Genomic DNA, 18,742 nt, shown 5'->3' with positions numbered 1-18,742 from the left:
ATGCCTGTAAGTGAAATGTGGTGAGGCTGGTGATTTTTCCTCTCTCCGTGTGTTGAAATCTCTCTCAATGATTCTCAAATCTAACTTTTCATCCCTGACTTTTCTGTCACTGTGCAGGCATGCATCTCCCCTTGGTCTCTTCTATATGTTGTTTGTCTAATTAAATATGAGGATAACACTAAAGAGAAAATTCTTTAACAGAACCCTAATTTTTTAAAAAGCCTATTTACAAATCAAGCATGCCTCCTTTTCCCTTTCAAACATTGTTACAGCTTATAGTAGAGGTTGGAAAACTTTTTGGCCTGAGGGCCACACTGGGGTTCCAAAACTGTATGGAGGGCTGGGTAGGGAAGGCTGTACCTCCCCAAACAGCCTGGCCTCCACCCCTTATCCGCCCCCTCCCACTTCCTTCCCCCGACTGCCCCCCTCAGAACTCTCCACCCATCCAGCGCCCCCTGCTCCTTGTACCCTGACCACCCCCTCCCAGGACCCCACACCCCTAACAGTCCCCCTGGGATCCCACCCCCATCTAACCCCCCCGCTCTCTGTCCCCTGACTGCAACGACCCCTATCCATACCCCTGCCCCAACAGGCCCCCCGGGACTCCCATGCCTATCCAACCACCCCATTCCCCGTCCCCTGACCGCCCCTCCCCAGAGCCTCTGCCCCATCCATCCGCCCCTCCCCAATCCCTGTCCCCTGACTGCCCCCTGGAACTCCCTGCTCCTTATCCAACCCCTCTGCTCCCCGCCCCCTTACCATGCCGCTCAGAGCAGCAGGACTGACAGCTGCGCCACCCAGCCAGAGCCAGCCACGCCGGCGCGCTGTCCGGCAGGAGCTCGCAGCCCCACCACCCAGAGTGCTGGTGGCACGGTGAGCTGAGGCTGCGGGGTTGGGAAGGATAGCAGGGGAGGGACCAGGGATAGCCTCCCCAGCCGGGAGCTCAAGGGCTGGGCAGGACGGTCCCGTGGGCCAGATGTGGCCTGCGGGCCGTAGTTTGCCCACCTCTGGCTTATAGCCTATTTTGGCAACCTTCAAATGTCAAGACTTCTGAATGATACCTTAAAACACACATAATAAGTTGCATAAGCTAATACCGTGTACATAAAAACCCACAATTTGTGTGGCTATAGATATTTGTTAATGCAAATCTGGGTTTGTGGGTGTGCACTAGAATGTGTGTAAATTGGGTGCACATAAAAAAATGTATGTTACATTCTATGTACTTACTGAACTTTGGAGTTTTTATTTTTAATCAATTTGCAAACCTTATACTGCATTTTAAATTTCTACTGTGTTTTGAGGAATTAAGTAATGATAAGTATCAAGGAGTAGGTCTCCTTTCTCCCCCACCCAACTAGTGCATACTATCAGAGTTGCTACTGCAATACACCACCAATTATTTTGTAATTAACTCACAGAATCATTGCATAAAACTCAAATCTGTCTCAAACACCCATACTTTAAGTAATGATATGCTTCGTGTATTAATAAATCAGTTTCTTGACATCAGAATTATTTATGCCAATAGAGGAAACAAACTGAAAAATATTTAAGAATTGAACAAGAATAGATTATATTACTTGCCTTTACTACATGTTTAATTGAACCAATCACTGCAGACTTAGAGTTATATTCATCTTTCTCTTCAGAAGTATTTTCACCCCAAATATTATCGAGTTCCAGTTCTCCTTCCTCCAGAGGAATAGAGGGTCCTTCAAAATTTGGTTTCTCATATAGAATCCAGCTAAAGAACAGAAAATTTTCCCCTTCATACTTTTCATGATGACATTTTAACTAATCATGATTTTCTAAAAAATATGCTCTAGTTCAACCACAACTATTCTACCTGAAGGAAGAATTAATTCAGAGAAGTCATATGTTCTGGGTTATGCAGGAGATCAGACTAGATTATTCTTTCTGGCCTGATAACCTATGATATATTCTCATTAGTATAGAGATTTATATACAATGCTGTCCACATTTTTTAAGTCCAAATGTTGTTTATGTTTATTACAAAAAGCTTTCGCGCAAAGTACAGAACATTGCCCATGAAAAAGTCATTTAGTAAACAAAGCAGCCATGAAACCAGGGTGGAAAAAATCAATGATTTAAAAAAAAAAATGGATTTTTTTTATTTAAATTGGATTTTTGAGGAAAAAAATCTATCCAAATATAGTTTTAATTAAGATACATTATAGTTCAAAGATATCTCATCATGGAATAGGGATTATAAATTCTAATTCTATAGTATGAGACAATATATTCATGTAATGTTTAAGAAAAGTTTTGTAAATGAGTTTCAATAGTTCATGGATTAGGGACCCAACCTTATGGGGTTCCAGGGGCTTCTGCACAGATTATTTAGGTTAAACTTTCTATTTACCCAATGGGACTCAGTGCTCAGTCTAGAAGATACCATCAGAGATGCTTAGTTTTGCAGTTCTCAAACTGTGGATTTGGGTCTCCAGAGATAACATGCTTGTTAACAGCAAAAATGTTTTAAAATATATAAATAAATAATATAGAGAGGTGAGAAATAACAGACCTCAATCCTATTGTCCCTCTGCAAATTTGTGTACACACAGTCAATCCCATTCCTCTCTCTAAAAGTGCAAAGTTTCAAAAAGTTCACTGAAGAGAAGATAGTTGCGGGCGGAATAGATCTGGACAAGGAGGAGAAGTCTGGAGATAAATGTGAGAAGGGAGGGACAGGCAGTAGAAACAAAAGTGAAACTGTCTGAGCAGCATATTCCAGAAGCGTTGAGGTCTTTCTGACTGTAGCCTTCATTGATTTGAGATCTACCATACCATTCTCTCACTAGAAGGGAAACCTATAATGGTAGCAGGCTGTAAAAGAGACCTAGTTTGGGTGTCATCTATCTCATGTATCTCTGAGTTGTAAAAAATATGTATTAAGGTTATAACAACCAACAAGAATGCACTTTTATGTAGAAATCCATGATTAAATCAAGTCTTCCTGACTAATGATTTAAATCAAATCCACCCTGCATGAAACACATGAGTTTTCTATCATGCTGGGCTGCATTTACCAATTCTCCACTTAATAAAAGCTTCTAATAAAGCATCTTATCTAAGAGACAGAAATCTGGAGTAGAAACTGTTTATACTTCCCTAACTCTACTATATCATATCCTTAAGCATCAGCTACTCATTGCGGTCTTGCTTTACCAAGCTATATGATGAGCTATCCTTACATTTACAGTTAAAAAACATGACGCTTTCCATAATTAGCTGTTTAATAAAATGTTAATGCAATCTTCAGTCTGTCTTAAATAATCAAATGCAAAGAAATGTGCATCATACTATTATGCCTAGGCAAAGTTGAGGCACAAAAACAATGGTGATTTTAAATAAATAAATATACTAAATACCAAGACACAACAGGTGTAATAGTTAAGAAAGGACAGAAGCATTAACTCTGAAATTCTTTTCCAATACAACTGATCAACTGGAGACAATAACTACACCAAAAGTTGCTGACATGCAAGTTACTGTCCAGTGTTCATTTTTAATGTTCTTTTTAAAATACAAATACCTATTGATGGCATTGCAATTTCATTAGAAAGTGCTTGACACTTTTATATTGGTGCAATCTGGGATGGTAAAAATACTTGCTTTAACACACTTTCTAGGTTCACATCTAATGCCAGAATTTGTGTAAATCTCTAACTATATGAAAAGATGCATTTTATTGTCTAAACTCCTCACATCACCAATTTGGTAGTAAAATATAATGAAGCAACAGGATCTGATGGGATATGAAACTTCTGTCTAATAATGCCACACTTACCATAAGGTATGTTGTGAGGCATGAGGACAAAGGCTGAGTGTCTTCTGTCATCGTGTGTGGGGATATAGACAGAGTGATCATTTACTGAAGTTATTGCAAAAGGATTTGGTTGAGAGAAAATTATTTTGTAGATGAAATTCAAAGTGCTTTCTATTGGTTTCCAGGACTCCACATCATGGCCACATTATATCGCTGTGGTGTAGGGTTTTTTTGTGAACAATGAGATAACTACTTTTGCATGTGCTATGTAGAAAGGGATATTAAAATGAAAAAAGGATGACTACATGAATTTTATGGCAGAGTTAAACTGCCCAAAGGCTTTTATATTTGGTAATTAGTCCAATATGTAAACTAAAGTATGCAAATTAGATTGCTTTTAAACACAGATTAGTGGTGTAGAAGTTGGCAAAAAAATCTGTAACTTGCGAATTACACGTGACATCAAAAACAGCTAAATCTATTAAAGAAAAATTTGTTAATGAAAAAATATTGCATCTTGGCTGTTAGTGTGCAAAGTCCGTCTGGGAAACTTTAAATAGACTGAGTTTTAACCTCTCACCTACTGTATGCCCCTTCGAGGAAACAAAGATTTAAGAGAAATGCACACAGATTTCTAGCTGAAATGATGTCACCATGATCATGCTTTACTATGCTAACACCCCCCCTGCAACTCTCAATAATGCTATTCACTCCAGCCAGGCAGATCCTTGCACCCTCCTGGAACCCCAGCTGCCTAAAGCTAATTCCATGCTACATATCATTGGCCTCAATAGGGCTCTGGTGGATGCAGAGGTTTGCCTTCAGGGACATGTAAAGATCCTGTCTACACTGGATCAGCAATCATGTTTGCTAAAAGAGTTGCATATATAGTATAAAACCAGCTCAGGCTATCCCAGTTGGCTGGACAATGGGCACAGTTTAGAAGCCATGTACTAGGTTAGGAAGGGTCTAATATTAGAACACTGTTTCTTGATTTGGTTTGGCCCAAATGTAACGGACAATCAAAATATGGTTAAATTGACTAAGCTGAAACAGTACTGCAGTGGAGTTACAAATTGGTTCTGTTCCTTTTGTTCCTAGCCTCATGGATATGGGGCAAAATCATGTGGAGAAAAATTCCCATCTTACCATCCTCGGATGACTTTAACTAAAATCACTGATGACAGCACCCAAGAGCTGCAATTCAAAACATCATTAAAAACTTCTATACCATTCTTGTGAGAGTTTGATTCACTATATATCACCATCTGTATAAAAACAAAACAAAACAAACAAACAAAAAAACACATGAGCATTATATATCACCATTTTTAATCTAACAGGAAACAGTAGTCTGTAACAAAAAATAGAAAATATAAACATTACCTTGCCAGGTCTGGGATTGATTTTATTTTGGCTGTTTCCTGAAAATGCCTGATAGACAGGGGAGAAAAAAACAGGAATAGATATTTAATAGAGAGTGTAATTTTTCCATTACAAAACAATAAAATAATTAAGTGTGTTCTCATTTGGTATTATTTAAATTGATTTTAATTTTGTTTCCAATTTCTCCTACTGAAGACCACTTCGTCACACGTGCACAAATGTTATACTAGTCGAAGTGCTGCCTGTGGACCAGGTAGCCTTGAAAATCTTGCTGGCCAGCTTTCCAGATTTTCCAAAGGTGTTCCTACAGACCACTTAAATTGGGGTTGTGCTGGAATTACAGAAGCATATGCTCTACAATTAAAAAGTAAAATGTTTTTTGTATAGAGATACTATGGAAAAAATGCTACAAAAATTATTTTTTAAAAAGCAAATACAAATATTGTAAAGATTAGATATGCTGGCATATAAAAATATACATTTAAAATAATCAGCATAATCATTTTCTTATGGACATCTTTTAGTTATAAAATGTGGATTTATAAATTTAAAAGAATATGTGAGAACACCAGGAGACTAAACAAAAATATGCCAGACAAAACAGTCAAACTACACTTTGAGTCAGAAAACATATAATTTTAAAAGCAAACATTTTAAACCAATGTTGAATTAAGTGATAGAGAATATGCAATAAAGCTGTAATTATATATTGTGTTTCTAAAGAACGGAAGAAAATGTTAACATTTTAATATATTTATATTGCACTAATACCCATGGACCAAGACCCTATCATCTTCAGAAGTGGAAAAAGAACAAAAAGACATCCCCTGCCCCAAAGAGTTTACAATCTAAGTAAAAGACAACACACCACAGATGGATAGACAGACAGACTGCAAAGTGCAAGGAAACACTGAGACAATGCTGGTGAGCATGACAGGCATTGTCTCAGAACACCAGCTGCCTAATGATTGCTCATTTTTTATAGGCATCATCATAATGAGTTGAGAATACTACTGCAGGACTGGTTTTCTAGCTTCTGATTAAATTCCAGTCAGCATTTGCCCAGTTTTTTAAGGTCATTTTTTGTTGCTGTCCTTATATTCCTTTCCTTTATGCTGCTTATTAACTTTATTATCAAGCTTAGTCAAGAGAACATGTACAATAGGTCCACTTCATACAAATAAAACAATTTTCTCTTCCTCTCCTAAGGAAGATAAAGTAAAAAAAAGGCCCCAGTCCTACAAAGGGAGATGCATGGAATCCTATGAAATCCATGGGAGTAAGTTTTATGTGCCTACATGGTTCTTTTTGTGGGATCAGGACCGTATGCTTGTTAAAAACATTCCATTTAACCCAATGGCAGCAGAATAAACATGGATGGGTAAGTAACCACTGAAATATCTTTAATCATTGAGCTTCACAATCTATTTTTGAAATCATCACATTAGAAAAGATCAGCGCAAGAGCACTTCTCCTCGCAATGTAAATCGAAACTACTGCTACATTCAAACTAATCTGTAGTCTTGAAACATTTGACAAAAGTCTCAACTCTGATGGAAAGAACACCCAACCTTAATAGTGCAGGACAGTGCTTTCTGCTTCCGGGGGGGGGGGGGGGGGAAGAAACAGCTAATGGAACAGCCTTCCAAGTGCCCCAAACTACTATTTTTTTAAAAAAAGATTAAGCACTGTGGTGGATACACCAAAGAGAGCAGAAAAATTATTCAGTTTTGAGAAGTACTTCCTGGTTTTCTGTATTCTCCCTCAATTCTATACACCATTTTGAGGAGACACTTAAATTTGGGAGCTCACAGCTCCGCTACTCTCCTTCTTTCCCACCACCTACTGAATGTACTTTGCCTTTTTGGTATCGGTGGGAAATATTTTTGAATGTTAGAGGTCTGTAGCAGTAGAAATAGTTGTACATTTATTCATAGTTCAGACAGCAGTAATGTGAGTTGATCCTAACATGTAGTGCAACAGAATGTTACTAAGGGAACAAGCAGGTCTGCCCTTAAATTAACTTTAAAAATCAAGTTAATATTCTGTGTGGATGCTTCCCATGAACACCCATTCTGTGAATAGATAAAAGGACTTCAATATCCAGGGCTATTAATCCAGCACCTTTCACCATCACTGCCAGGCCATTTTTAAAGTCTCCCTAAAAATTATGACTACTGCCCTAAATATGAGGAGTAAGGAAGCCTGACCCATTATCTCTGCAGCAGTGGAATGGCCCTGTATCTTGTTGGGGAGGGAAGCAGTGAATATCGAAAGGGAGTGTATGTCTTCAAAAGTCTACAGAATTGGGCAAGAAAACAGAAAGTATTCTACTGATTTACAGAAGTAAATCAGAACAAGCTTTATTTAAAAAAAGGGAAAGTGAGGATTCAGAACAGAATGTCTAGTGTTTGATTATTGATGATTCTACAATGTGTCCTTATCCTAGGAATCTTAATAAATAATAAGGGAGACACACACACACACACACACGCTATCATTGCCACATTTAGCCACTCTTCTAAACTCACAATTTATGTACTTCGCTACTTGTTTTTCCTTCCAAGTCAAATTGTGTGTACTGAAGATAACATGAAAACTGAATAACTTTTCAAACCACTTAGAAGAACTGCAACATGCTCACCTCTCCGTCTAGAAAGCCAGAAGGGATATTTGGTTCACATGAGCTAGACTTTAACCAGTTTGAGAAATTTTTGCCAGTGCTTCCATAGTTTGGCATTTGTGAATTTAGTTCTTCTTTTGCATCATCTGTTTGCAAATATTTTTCCATGTAATTTGGAACTTTTAAACCTGAAAGAGACTGAATTGCAAAATCAAAATTAAAGGGTTTTTTGTTGTTGGGTTTTTTTTTGTTTTTTGTTTTTTAACAGCCAGGCAGGGTTTCATAAGGTTTAATTTTCTGAATTATTTAGTTTTATTACCTCAGAGTTTTGAGGCATGTCAAATGGTCTGACTGCATCAAGTTGTAAAGCAGGCATCTCTGAGGAGTCAGTTGAGAAAGTTGTTGTAATAGTATTTACTGAGGTTACAGAGGGAGTAAACACCTTTCCTTTAGCTGTAGATGACAGCAAGCTTGAGAAGACAGCGCTTTTTTCCAGACGGGACCTCTTAATTTCACCATCTGTACTATCCCTGTTCTGCATTTTAAGTTGTAGGGCTGGTGCTAGATCTTGTGTTTTTCCTCTCTTTATTCCCAAACCCAATGTAAATACACTGGGATCAAATACTTTCTCTAAGTTGTCTTCATGAATTGGAGGCATTGCAAAATGGGGTGCAGGGAAATTTGGAAGCTTTGGCCTTTTCTTCTTCTGGGGTATGCAAACTGAGCTGTCTAGATTTTTGATAGTTTCGGTAAACTTTTTCATGTCAGAAGGGGAATCAGAAATACTCTCATCTTTACCAGGAGAAATATTACCAGTGTTACTTGGGCTTTGCTGTATATTGATAATATTTTGCTCTAATGTCCGTACGTTTTCTAAATTGCCTTTGTTACACTGCACGTTTGTAGAAATTGGCTCTCCTGTTTCTATCTTTTTGCCTTCATTTTGTATCTGAAAAAGCACATTCTCCTCTAATTCGGATTCTTTGGAAACTACATCAGATTTTAGGAGACATTTATCATCTTTACAAGGAGATGAGATCTCTCTGTTTGATAACAGTATTTTTTCTTCACTGTGGTGGAATTTTGAGCTTGCATTAATTGCTCTATTAACATTATCTTTTAAGATTTCATTTTTGTTGGCATCTTGTAAAGATGTTATAGGTAACAAACTGTCTTTATTAATAGCGGTAGCTTCTACATCAGCTTGTCTTAAAGAGCAAGCATTAGCATCTGTTTTGCTTGTTTGGTTAAACAGCGATCCTGCAACTTTTCCTTTCTTCAGTTCTGCTGCCTTTTCAACCTCCTCATTAACGGACGTTCCTACTTGAGAGCCTTCTTCAGGTTTGGTCTTTATTTCTGCTGAGCCTTCTTTCACCCGTGGCACATTTTCAGGTAACTTCAGGTGATTGTTTTGCTTATTAATTATTTTATCAGTTTGTTCATATTCCTGGGGTTGTTTTCCAAATTTCAGCTTTGCTCTACCAACAAATGTATTTGATACAGTGTTATTTTTCAAAGCAGGGACATCAGAGGGTCGCTGGCGCTGATTAGCACGTTTATTTTCAAACAAGGAAATTTTGTTGGCAATGCTGCTGTTAATTTTATTAACTGGCTTTTCAAGAGAATTGTGCTCATTTTCTAGGTCTTCAAGACTTTTAGGAGCTTTAAAATTCAGTTCTACATTCTTGGGTTTGGCAGGACTGCAAGAAGCACAGTGAAAGTTATTTTGCAATGTATGCTTAAGTAGAATCATTGTATTAATTTAAAAATAAGAAATAAAACACAGTTTCATAACAATATATTTTTCCAGTATCAATATTCAGTTTAAGTTACAATATTCCAAAAGCATTTCATAAAAAAAAAGGAATAATAACTGTGCTACCAACAGTAACCCAAAGTCAGGAACAACGTACCGGTATTTCATAATGTCAAACAAAGGATTGCGCATTTGGCTGGTCAAAAAATATCTGACTAGTCAAAAATAGCTGACTAGTCAAATATTAGTCAAACATTGTCAATCATCATCAAATATGGTCAAATATTTTAAAGCACTGATTTATTAGAATATTAAGAAAAAAGAGCAAGACTTTATGATCTTTAATAGGCTTAGCCTTAGATAGGTACCTATGCCTAATTACAAAAAACCAAGTTATTTAACAGAGTTAAATTCAATTCAGAAAAGTGAGATACACAATGAAATGAAGTTCTGAAAAAAATGTAAGAATGGCACAATGATGCAATGAAAAAGGTAGGCCGACACCTACATAAGGGCATTCTTGCTGGAATATCTGACAATATTTTACCATGATCAAGTAATACAGTCAACTGACATTATTTGACTAGCTTACCAAACTTAAACACACACACACGCAAAGTTCCTAACAATATTTGGTAGATAAACACAACAGTGTATCAGATAGCCAAACACTCCAGAGGATTTCCACTATTTACATATCTCAAAAGTCAAAGTTTAACAGTGGAGACAATCAATTGAATTCTTTTTTTATAAGCCAGATACATTTTCAGTGTAAATCGAGGTGGGCTTTTGAAGAATTAATTTATTTCATTATTTTCCTGTTTAAACTTGGAATACATTGAAAGAGTTTCATTTCACCCAACCTTTTTTAAAATTTGAAATCAACCAAAACTACTACTTGATACCCAACATCACATTCTCTGATTTATTTCCCCCCGAAATATACTTGTTAAACTGGGTGGTAAGAAACATTTTCTCCAATTATGAATTTTGTTTGGTAATTTACAGTGAAGTCTGAAAAGTTTTGTTAACTTCGGTTTCTAAACACAAGATGACAAATTTTCAAGGTCAGATTCTGAGCTGTGCTTCTTAGGAGGTTCAGCCTGGGCAGTCAGGAGCAATGGCTTTACATCACCTTTCTGGCTCCCAAAATCTTGGTTGATTATGTTGAACTTTCTCTGGGGCTAGTCTAACTCATCGAAGCTTCACTCAGCTGTCTATGGGCCATCCTGCAGCCAAGAACAGCCAGAGCAGAGTGCTCTGTCACACTCCATCCAATGCACTCTACGTAAGGGACTGCGAAGGAGATGGCGTAAGGCTGTTATGCTGGCAAGGAACCTCTTTGCCAAATGGAGGAGGATGGGGAGAGAAGAAATTCCTGGCAGGACAGGGGGAAGTCTGTTTTCAGGCCCTTTTATGGTACAGGAGCAATGTAAAGAGGTCAGAACACAGTAAAAAATTAGGGCATAAATCTTCAAAACTTGTTAGAGTTGAAGTGTTAACTGACCCATTCTCCCCTCAGTGATTGTGATCGGTTCCCTAAACATTACAGGGAGTTACACGCATGCAGTGATGAGTGCACACACACAGTGTGTGTAAATGCACTACATGAAGTCTGGCGATTGTGGGAGATCACCGATCAGCTCCCAGCAGGCTCTTTTTTAAAAAAAAAAAAAAGACAGGTGAGGTCTATACATGATCTTTTGGCATACACTCATGCTTATCTGTTTGGATAGAATACTATTCACTAAATTGAATAGGAATTGACAGAGGTGGTGAGTACAAATGAGTTTATGTGGATAGCCTATATAGCACAGCAAATGTCATCTGTTTTGTAAGAAGTCCCTCTACCAACACAGACATACTGATAACAGAAACTTGTTCAGATATGATCACAACTAGAAGGTACATAAGTTTCATCAATGTAGACTCATAGACCTTCAGGCCAGAAGGGACCATCATGATCATCTAATCTGACCTCCTGCACATTGCAGGCCACAGAACCTCACTCCTGTAATAGACCCCTAGCCTCTGGCTGAGTTACTGAGTCCTCAAATCATGATTTAAAGACTCACAGTTACAGATTTCAGAGTAGCAGCCATGTTAGTCTGTATCCGCAAAAAGAAAAGGAGGACCTGTGGCACCTTAGAGACTAACAAATTTATTTGAGCATAAGCTTTCGTGAGCTACAGCTCACTTCATCGGATGCATCAAAGCTTATGCTCAAATAAATCTGTTATTATCTAAGGTGCCAAAAGTACTCCTTTTCTCTTTAAGGTTACAGAGAATCTGCCATTTACACTTGTCTTAAACCTGAAAGTCACCAATGCCCCATGCTGCAGAGGAAGGCCAATCTGACCCAGGGGAAAATTCCCTCCTGACCTGAAATACAGCAAATCAGTTAGACCCTGCGCATGTGGGCAAGATCCACCAGCCAGACACCTGGGATAGAATGATCTGTTGTAACTCAGAGCCCTCCCCATCTAGTGCCCCATCACTGGCTGGTGGAGATGTTTGCTACTAGCAGTTGAAGGCTGCCTACAAGCCATTGTAGGCAGACTCATCATACCATCCCCTCCATAAACTTATCAAGCTGAGTCTTGAAGCCAGTTAGGTGTTTTGCCCCTACTGCTCCCCTTGGGAGGCTGTTCCAGAACTTCACTCCTCTGATGGTTAGAAACCTTCATCTAATTTCAAGCCTAAACTTGTTGATGGCCAGTTTATATCTATTTATTCTTGTGTCCACACTGGCACTTAAGTTAAGTAACTTCTCTCCCTCGCTATTTATCCCTTTGATGTATTTATAGAGAGGAATCATCTCTCTCCTCAGTTTGGTTAGGCTAAACACGCCAAGCTCTTTGAGTCTCCTTTCATAAGATTTTCCATTTTTCATATCATCCTAGTAGCCCTAGTAGAACATCTGGCAAGCAGAGAAAAGAAACTGTTAAAACTTAGGGACAATTCTAACTGCCCCGTAGGCAGGCCGTATTTCAGCAAGAACAAACTGAAACCATGAAAACCACTTGGGGCTTGTCTTTGTTACAGCACTACAGTGGTGGCGCTGCTGTAGCGTTTAGTGAAGATGCCATCTACGCTGACAGGAGAGCTTCTCCCGCCAGCGTAGGGAGTCCACCTCCGAGAGGTGATAGCTGTGTCAATGGGAGAAGCCCACAGTGCTGTCTACACTAGGGATTAGGTCAGTGTAATTATGTTGCTCAGGGGTGCGGACGTAGTTCTACCGACAAAGTTAAAAAAAGGGAACAGAAAAGAACTCCCTGTATATTTCGAGGAAGGTAATGGAACCAGGTAGAAAACAGCTTCATAAGCAAGATTCTAAAGATACTTAGGACTTGTCTACACTGCAATTAAAAACCTGCCACTGGCTGGCGCCAGCTGGCTCGGTTTGTGGGGCTCTTTAATTGCGGTGTAGACTTCTGGGCTCAGGATGCAGCCCGAGCTCTAGGACCCTCCTATCTCGCTGGATCCTAGAGCCTGGGCTTGGACACTGCAATTAAAAAGCGCCCAAGCCCAAGTCAGCTGGCACGGGCCAGCCGTGGGTGTCTCATTGCAATGTAGACATACCGTTAGACACAGTATTTTGCTTGCCTAAAGCTAGTGTTTCCTAAACTTTTGAAAGCTGAGTTCCCCTTCAGGAAAAGGGAAACCAATTGTGCCTTCTCCTGCAATTGTTGGAAGACTAATTTTAATGTATACATCTTCCATGTCCCCCACCCCTGGCCAGTCCTTCACTCTCACCACCCCACATTTTGAGGACTTCTGGTTTTCATAATATGATCCTTCTTTTCTTTCCTTACATGCTCTGATGAGCACTCAATTTTGACATATAAAGTATTATTGAGTACATCTGAGTTAGCACCCATTGAAAAAACAAGGCAGTTAATGTCTCACAGGTATAATTGCAGGATCACGGCAATTCAGGCAAATACCTGTGCCACAGTTAACTTTCAAAATGTGAAGCATGTGTTTCTTCACAGCGACAGGTAGAAACCTCTCTTTCAAAAAACGAAAACAGACTCTGCCAAATAATTAAGAGGTCTGTCTGTGCACCCCACATCTGAACTTTTGAGAACCCATTCCCCCAAAGAGGAATGTTCCGCACTTTCGGAAATGCTGCCTTAAAGCATGAGGCACCAGGTAAGGTCTACTTTGCATTAAAATGGGATAAACAATGCCATACAAAGCAAAGGTAAAAAAACCAAAACACTTGGCTCACTGTTGGTATGCTTGAAATATATCCTTATGCGGGGAAGAGTGGAAGATAGTGGATAATCTATCATGTAAACCTGCCTCCTACACTCATTCAAGTCTGGCTAATTCATACAATTCACTAAGCAGTGCAACTCAGCCTCCAATTCACTAAACCTGAAACTATCTGCTTGCCAAGTGTGAGCAGGTATAAGGCCTGGTCTACACTAGGAAATTAAGTTGGTATAATTACTTTGCTCAAGGGTGTGAAAAATCCACACTCCTGAGCGACGCAGTTAAACTGACCTAACCCCCAGTGTAGACAGCACTAGGGTGACGAGAGAATTCTCCTGTCAACCTAGCTACCGCCTCTTGGGAAAGTGGACTACCTATGCTGACAGGAGAAGCCCTCCCATCGGTGTAGGCAGCGTCTTCTTTGAACTGCTACAGCCGCGCCACTACTGCGTTTTAAGTGTAGACAAGCCCTAAGATAAATACTGGTGGATTCCCCTTTAAAGATGACATACTGTTTACAACCTAGCAGTCAGCCTTAAGAAGAAAGCAGTTAGACCTCCCCCAGTTTAGCCATATAGGGAAGGTGACTCACACAGGTAATATACAGCAAAAATGACAAGCTTCACAAATTACACCGATGCCAGAACATCAATGGCTGACGCAAGCAAAACAAAATTGTGTGATCACAGACCTGGCTAATTTAACAAATGGGCACAAATGCAGGCAGCTACAAAAACAAATGTTTGAACATTACCAATGAGAACTGAGGCCAAGATTTGCATTAAGAATACCAAAATAGTTGCAAGCCTCAGCTCTGATTATGATATACTATCATCCTAAATTTGGCTATAACCTCATTAAAGGTAGACTCAGGTCTCTTGGGTCTCAAATTTGCCCCTTTTAAAAGGTGTTATAACATAATAAGGAAAGTATCCTGGATTTTAAATATCCATATTTTGTAACGTGTGGAGGTGGGGGTGTGTCGGGGGAGGTCAGCTACCCTTGTTTGCCAAAACCATTTAAAGGACAAAAAATACTATCACTACTTGTATGGAACTGTCAAATAAAAAAAAACCCCACAAATGTGTCTATCATCTGTAATGCTTCTATAGCAGCATTTAATTATTCCCAGATCTTTGCAGACTTTGAGTATAATGGTGTAAAAGCAAGCATGTTTTGGCATTATAAAATACAACGATATTGCTAAGGTTTAGTTTCATTCAATAGGCCAGGGGAATCTGTGAAAATAACTGGAGTTAGTCAAATAGAAAGGGATAAAAAGTAAACTTTTTGAGAAAAATGCTTCATGTCTTCTTAAACTTTTAAAAGTAAAAACACGGCCCTCTGAGCTATGCAAGGTAAGTTTCTGCTTCTGCCTAATGAAGTGTGTGGGGAAAAAAAGCCTCTTTGTTATGAGATTGCCAATCTTTTTTTCCATTACACAGCAATTTGATACACGCCTAGTTTTACAATTCACATGTTCTGATTGGAACATTTTCAAATTATGACCTGATGAATCTCATCTGGTATTTTAACTATCTCAGCTGAAGTCAGCTGCCTATATAAAGTGTGACATTCACTTGACTGATGCTGCTACAGAAGTGTATGACTAACAGCAGTAGTCAACAATCTCACTATAAGGCCATGTCTATACTACCACTTATGTCGGCAAAACCTATGTCGCTCAGGGGTGTGAAAAAACACACCCTCCTGAGCGACATCTGCCAGTGGTAGTGTACACAATGCTATGGCGGTAGGAGAGTTTCTCCTGCCAACACAGTTACCGTCGCTTGTTGGGGGTGATTTAATTATGTCGACAGGAGAGCTCTCTCCTGTCAGCATAGAGCAGCAACACGGACCTGAACATTTATCGATTAGAAAGAGCATTCATCCCCATCACCAAGTTTCAATCAACAATAACCAAGACAAGGTGTTTTGTTACCCTGCTTTTTAATGTCAGGGTCAAACTTTGACAGTAAGCATTGTAGGAGATATTTTACTTTTCAACACCTTGAATTCAAATTAAGCATCCATCTAACCGCAGATTTTACTTTTCTATTGCTCTGATACAAGAGTGACTGTCACTTCATAATATAATATGGGACACTGTCAACTTGAATTTTTAGAAGTGTCAATATTAAAAGTCCACTTTTTGACAGAATAATTTTTAAACAGTATTGGTTTTTAACCTCTCCAGCTGATGTTTATAAGGGTCTTTCCCGCAAAGGAGAAACTAAATGAATACAGTAGCACACAGTGAAATGGACTACACACAAAGTTATCAAAAGCACAAAGAAAAACTGAAAAAAAATACCATTTTTAGTAATTTTTTTCAATTAAAGGAATCCTTAAGTGTTACTCATTCTGTGGTCCACACAAAATTTGACAGAAATGCATGATTTTCAAATTCTCAGTGTCATTTTTATTGAGAAAAATTTAGATAGATATTTAATAAGTGCTATATGAAAATGTATTGATTTTGTCAAGGTAAAAGCTACGAGCAGTCAAATTAAAGTATAAATTACTTACAGGCTAATTTTTGTTGTAACTGTAGATCTGGAAACATCCAAACATAAATTTCTCAGCTTTGTGCTGTTTAAATCGGAACTTGCTTGTTTTTCGGTGGATTTGCCTAGTTCTCCATTCTGAATCCCTTCAGTAAGCAAGGCAGCTTTTCCATCAGAGCTATTTACACGTTTTGCCGTCTTGGATTCAGTTTTACTTTCAGAAAGTAAAGAAGTGGTATTCTCTGTGTCATTGGGAGAGGAAACTTTGGAGGTCTCTGCTTTGCTTTCACTAGAAGGTGCAGATACTGCTCCCTTTTCCACTGAAGTACTTTTTGTTGTTGGGTTACCTTCTGTTGCTGCCATAGGCTGTATAAACTGCTTTTTTGGTAAAGAATCTTTTAGTGGACTCTTCAAACCGGTGGGAGAAACAGGGACTGCATCAGATGGATTCTTTTTAAATGATCTTCTCCTGAAAGGGGATGAAGTTGGGAGCTGCTGTTTGCTTTTCTCAGATTCAGTTTTAGGCAGCCCCTTGTGGTTAGATCCGACTTTTAAGTCCTGGTTACTCAAGGTAGAAGAGTTCCGTTCAGGAGTCTGTTGAGGAGATTTAATTTTTCTTTCTGAATTGGTTATCTTTTCTGAAACCACATCAGAAGGAACATCACCAAAAGCAGAATCTTCTTTTGCAGTATTCTCAGTCTGATTTCTCTCTCCATTTAGAGTCTCACTAGATGACTGAGATTTCCTCCTCTTTCCAGATCTCCTAGTAACAGATTTTTTATCCATTGTGTCTGTTTCACCCCAAACTTCTCCTGATAGAAAAGTCACAGATTCATTAAAAGGTGTTTCTTCTGTTTTACTAAGATAGATATCTAATGTTAGAACTCTAGCAGGATGTATGTGCTCAGCTGATTTGGATTTCAAACTGTGTGGCAATTCCTTTGACGCTGCACACTCAGGTTGTGAAGACCCTTGCACATTCACTAGTTGTTTATTATTTAATATGTTATTTTCTAAGTCTTCACTAGATAAATTATTCAAACTTCTGATGAAATCCGGTGTTGTGGAATTAGTAATGTCTACAACAGGCTCTTCTTTTAGTTCCAATGTCTCCACTGTAAGGTCACTTTCAGAGAATGTGTTTTTTATTGTTCCAGTGCTACTGTTCCAATCAGGTGACCACTCGATATCAGAAAAGCCTTCCTTGCTGCTCCATGCTGTAATAATACTGTGACTCGAAGGTGTTATTTTCTCACAATATTCTTGTGTCTCTGCAAGAGCATTCCATCTTCTTGCCTCCTGCACCTGGGGAATTGTACATTCTTCTTCCTTTAGGTCTTCACTATCTATTGATTTGAGTGAAGCTGTATCCTTATAAGGTGAAACTGATTTCCCACTTTTAATATTTGGACTTTTAGAGGGTTCTAGTGAATTTTTGGCATTTTTTCTCCTCCCTGTACTAAACAAATTTCCAAGCTTTCCCAAAACTGGTTTCTTTTTGTTCTCTTCTTTGGAAGATTCTGGAGACTGTGTTTTAGACTAAACAAAATTAGAAAAAAAAAAGTTTGATAATGTGAAAGGTATTTCTTCAAGAAACATATTATTAATGAACATTTATATGTTCCAAGAGGTAGCCAAGGGGAACTAAACTTTATTAAACAGTAGGTCATCTTAGAAAAGATATGCTTTACTTTTGTTTATATATTGTTATATAATGCTTTTCTAATTACACACATCTTGCTTTAATATTATTGGTAATAGAAGTCTCAAATCTTCAAACACTTGTGCACACACTTTTAGTTTGTTCATCAATGTGAAGAGAGGTCCATAGATTTTTATGTCTGAAGTGATAAATTTCCATAGCAAATTTGCAAAGGTAGGTTAAATTACTACACAGGAAAAATAATACGAGCAATGTTACACTGTGGACCAAAATCTGCCCTCTACTAAAATAGTGCCACACCATTGAGTTCAATGCATATTAGTATAAGTGACTAAGGGCAGAATTTAACCCTATGAGTGAAATTTTACCCTATAACTTCAAATAAACTTATTTCCTGTTTGACAGGTTATCTAGAGAATTTCAGTATATTTACAATATCTGTCAGTAAGTTACAAAGAATTTATAAACACTTTAAAAAGCAGGCATAATGCAATGGAAAATCTTCAGCAATCAAAATATAACAGAAACATTTTAAATAATATTTCCTGTCTAAAGGGATTAGTACAAATCAATACAAATCAATTTTGTTTACTGAAAAATTAGAGCAAAATAAACAAAGACCCTTTCACAATATTAACATAGTCTAAGTCTTTTCACGATAAATTGTGTACAGTTTTATTTTTAAATAGACTAATATTTTCTTTATAGCTAGCATTGAAAGGATTAGATTTTTATCAGTAAATGCTGATAAACATTTATTTCACCATACACACATAAGCTAACAAAAATATTT

The 18,742-nt window shown here is 38.2% G+C and overlaps 1 protein-coding gene across 1 annotated transcript in view; it reads right to left on the bottom strand.

The window, feature by feature from the left end:
* The window catches only part of CRYBG1 (crystallin beta-gamma domain containing 1), a 145,698-nt gene that overhangs the window by 40,217 nt on the left and 86,739 nt on the right, over positions 1–18,742 (bottom strand). Inside the window, exons 3-8 of the mRNA XM_074948185.1 lie at positions 16,309–17,825; positions 8,122–9,502; positions 7,824–8,000; positions 5,180–5,227; positions 4,943–5,061; positions 1,594–1,747 (exon numbers count right to left, since the gene is read on the bottom strand). Of these exons, the coding sequence (XP_074804286.1) occupies positions 1,594–1,747; positions 4,943–5,061; positions 5,180–5,227; positions 7,824–8,000; positions 8,122–9,502; positions 16,309–17,825 (3,396 nt within the window). The remainder of the gene's footprint in view (positions 1–1,593; positions 1,748–4,942; positions 5,062–5,179; positions 5,228–7,823; positions 8,001–8,121; positions 9,503–16,308; positions 17,826–18,742) is intronic.

This window comes from Natator depressus, chromosome 3 (assembly GCF_965152275.1).
Source record: "Natator depressus isolate rNatDep1 chromosome 3, rNatDep2.hap1, whole genome shotgun sequence".
NCBI classification, from domain to species: domain Eukaryota; kingdom Metazoa; phylum Chordata; order Testudines; family Cheloniidae; genus Natator; species Natator depressus.
This window is presented reverse-complemented; position numbering and strand designations above follow the sequence as displayed.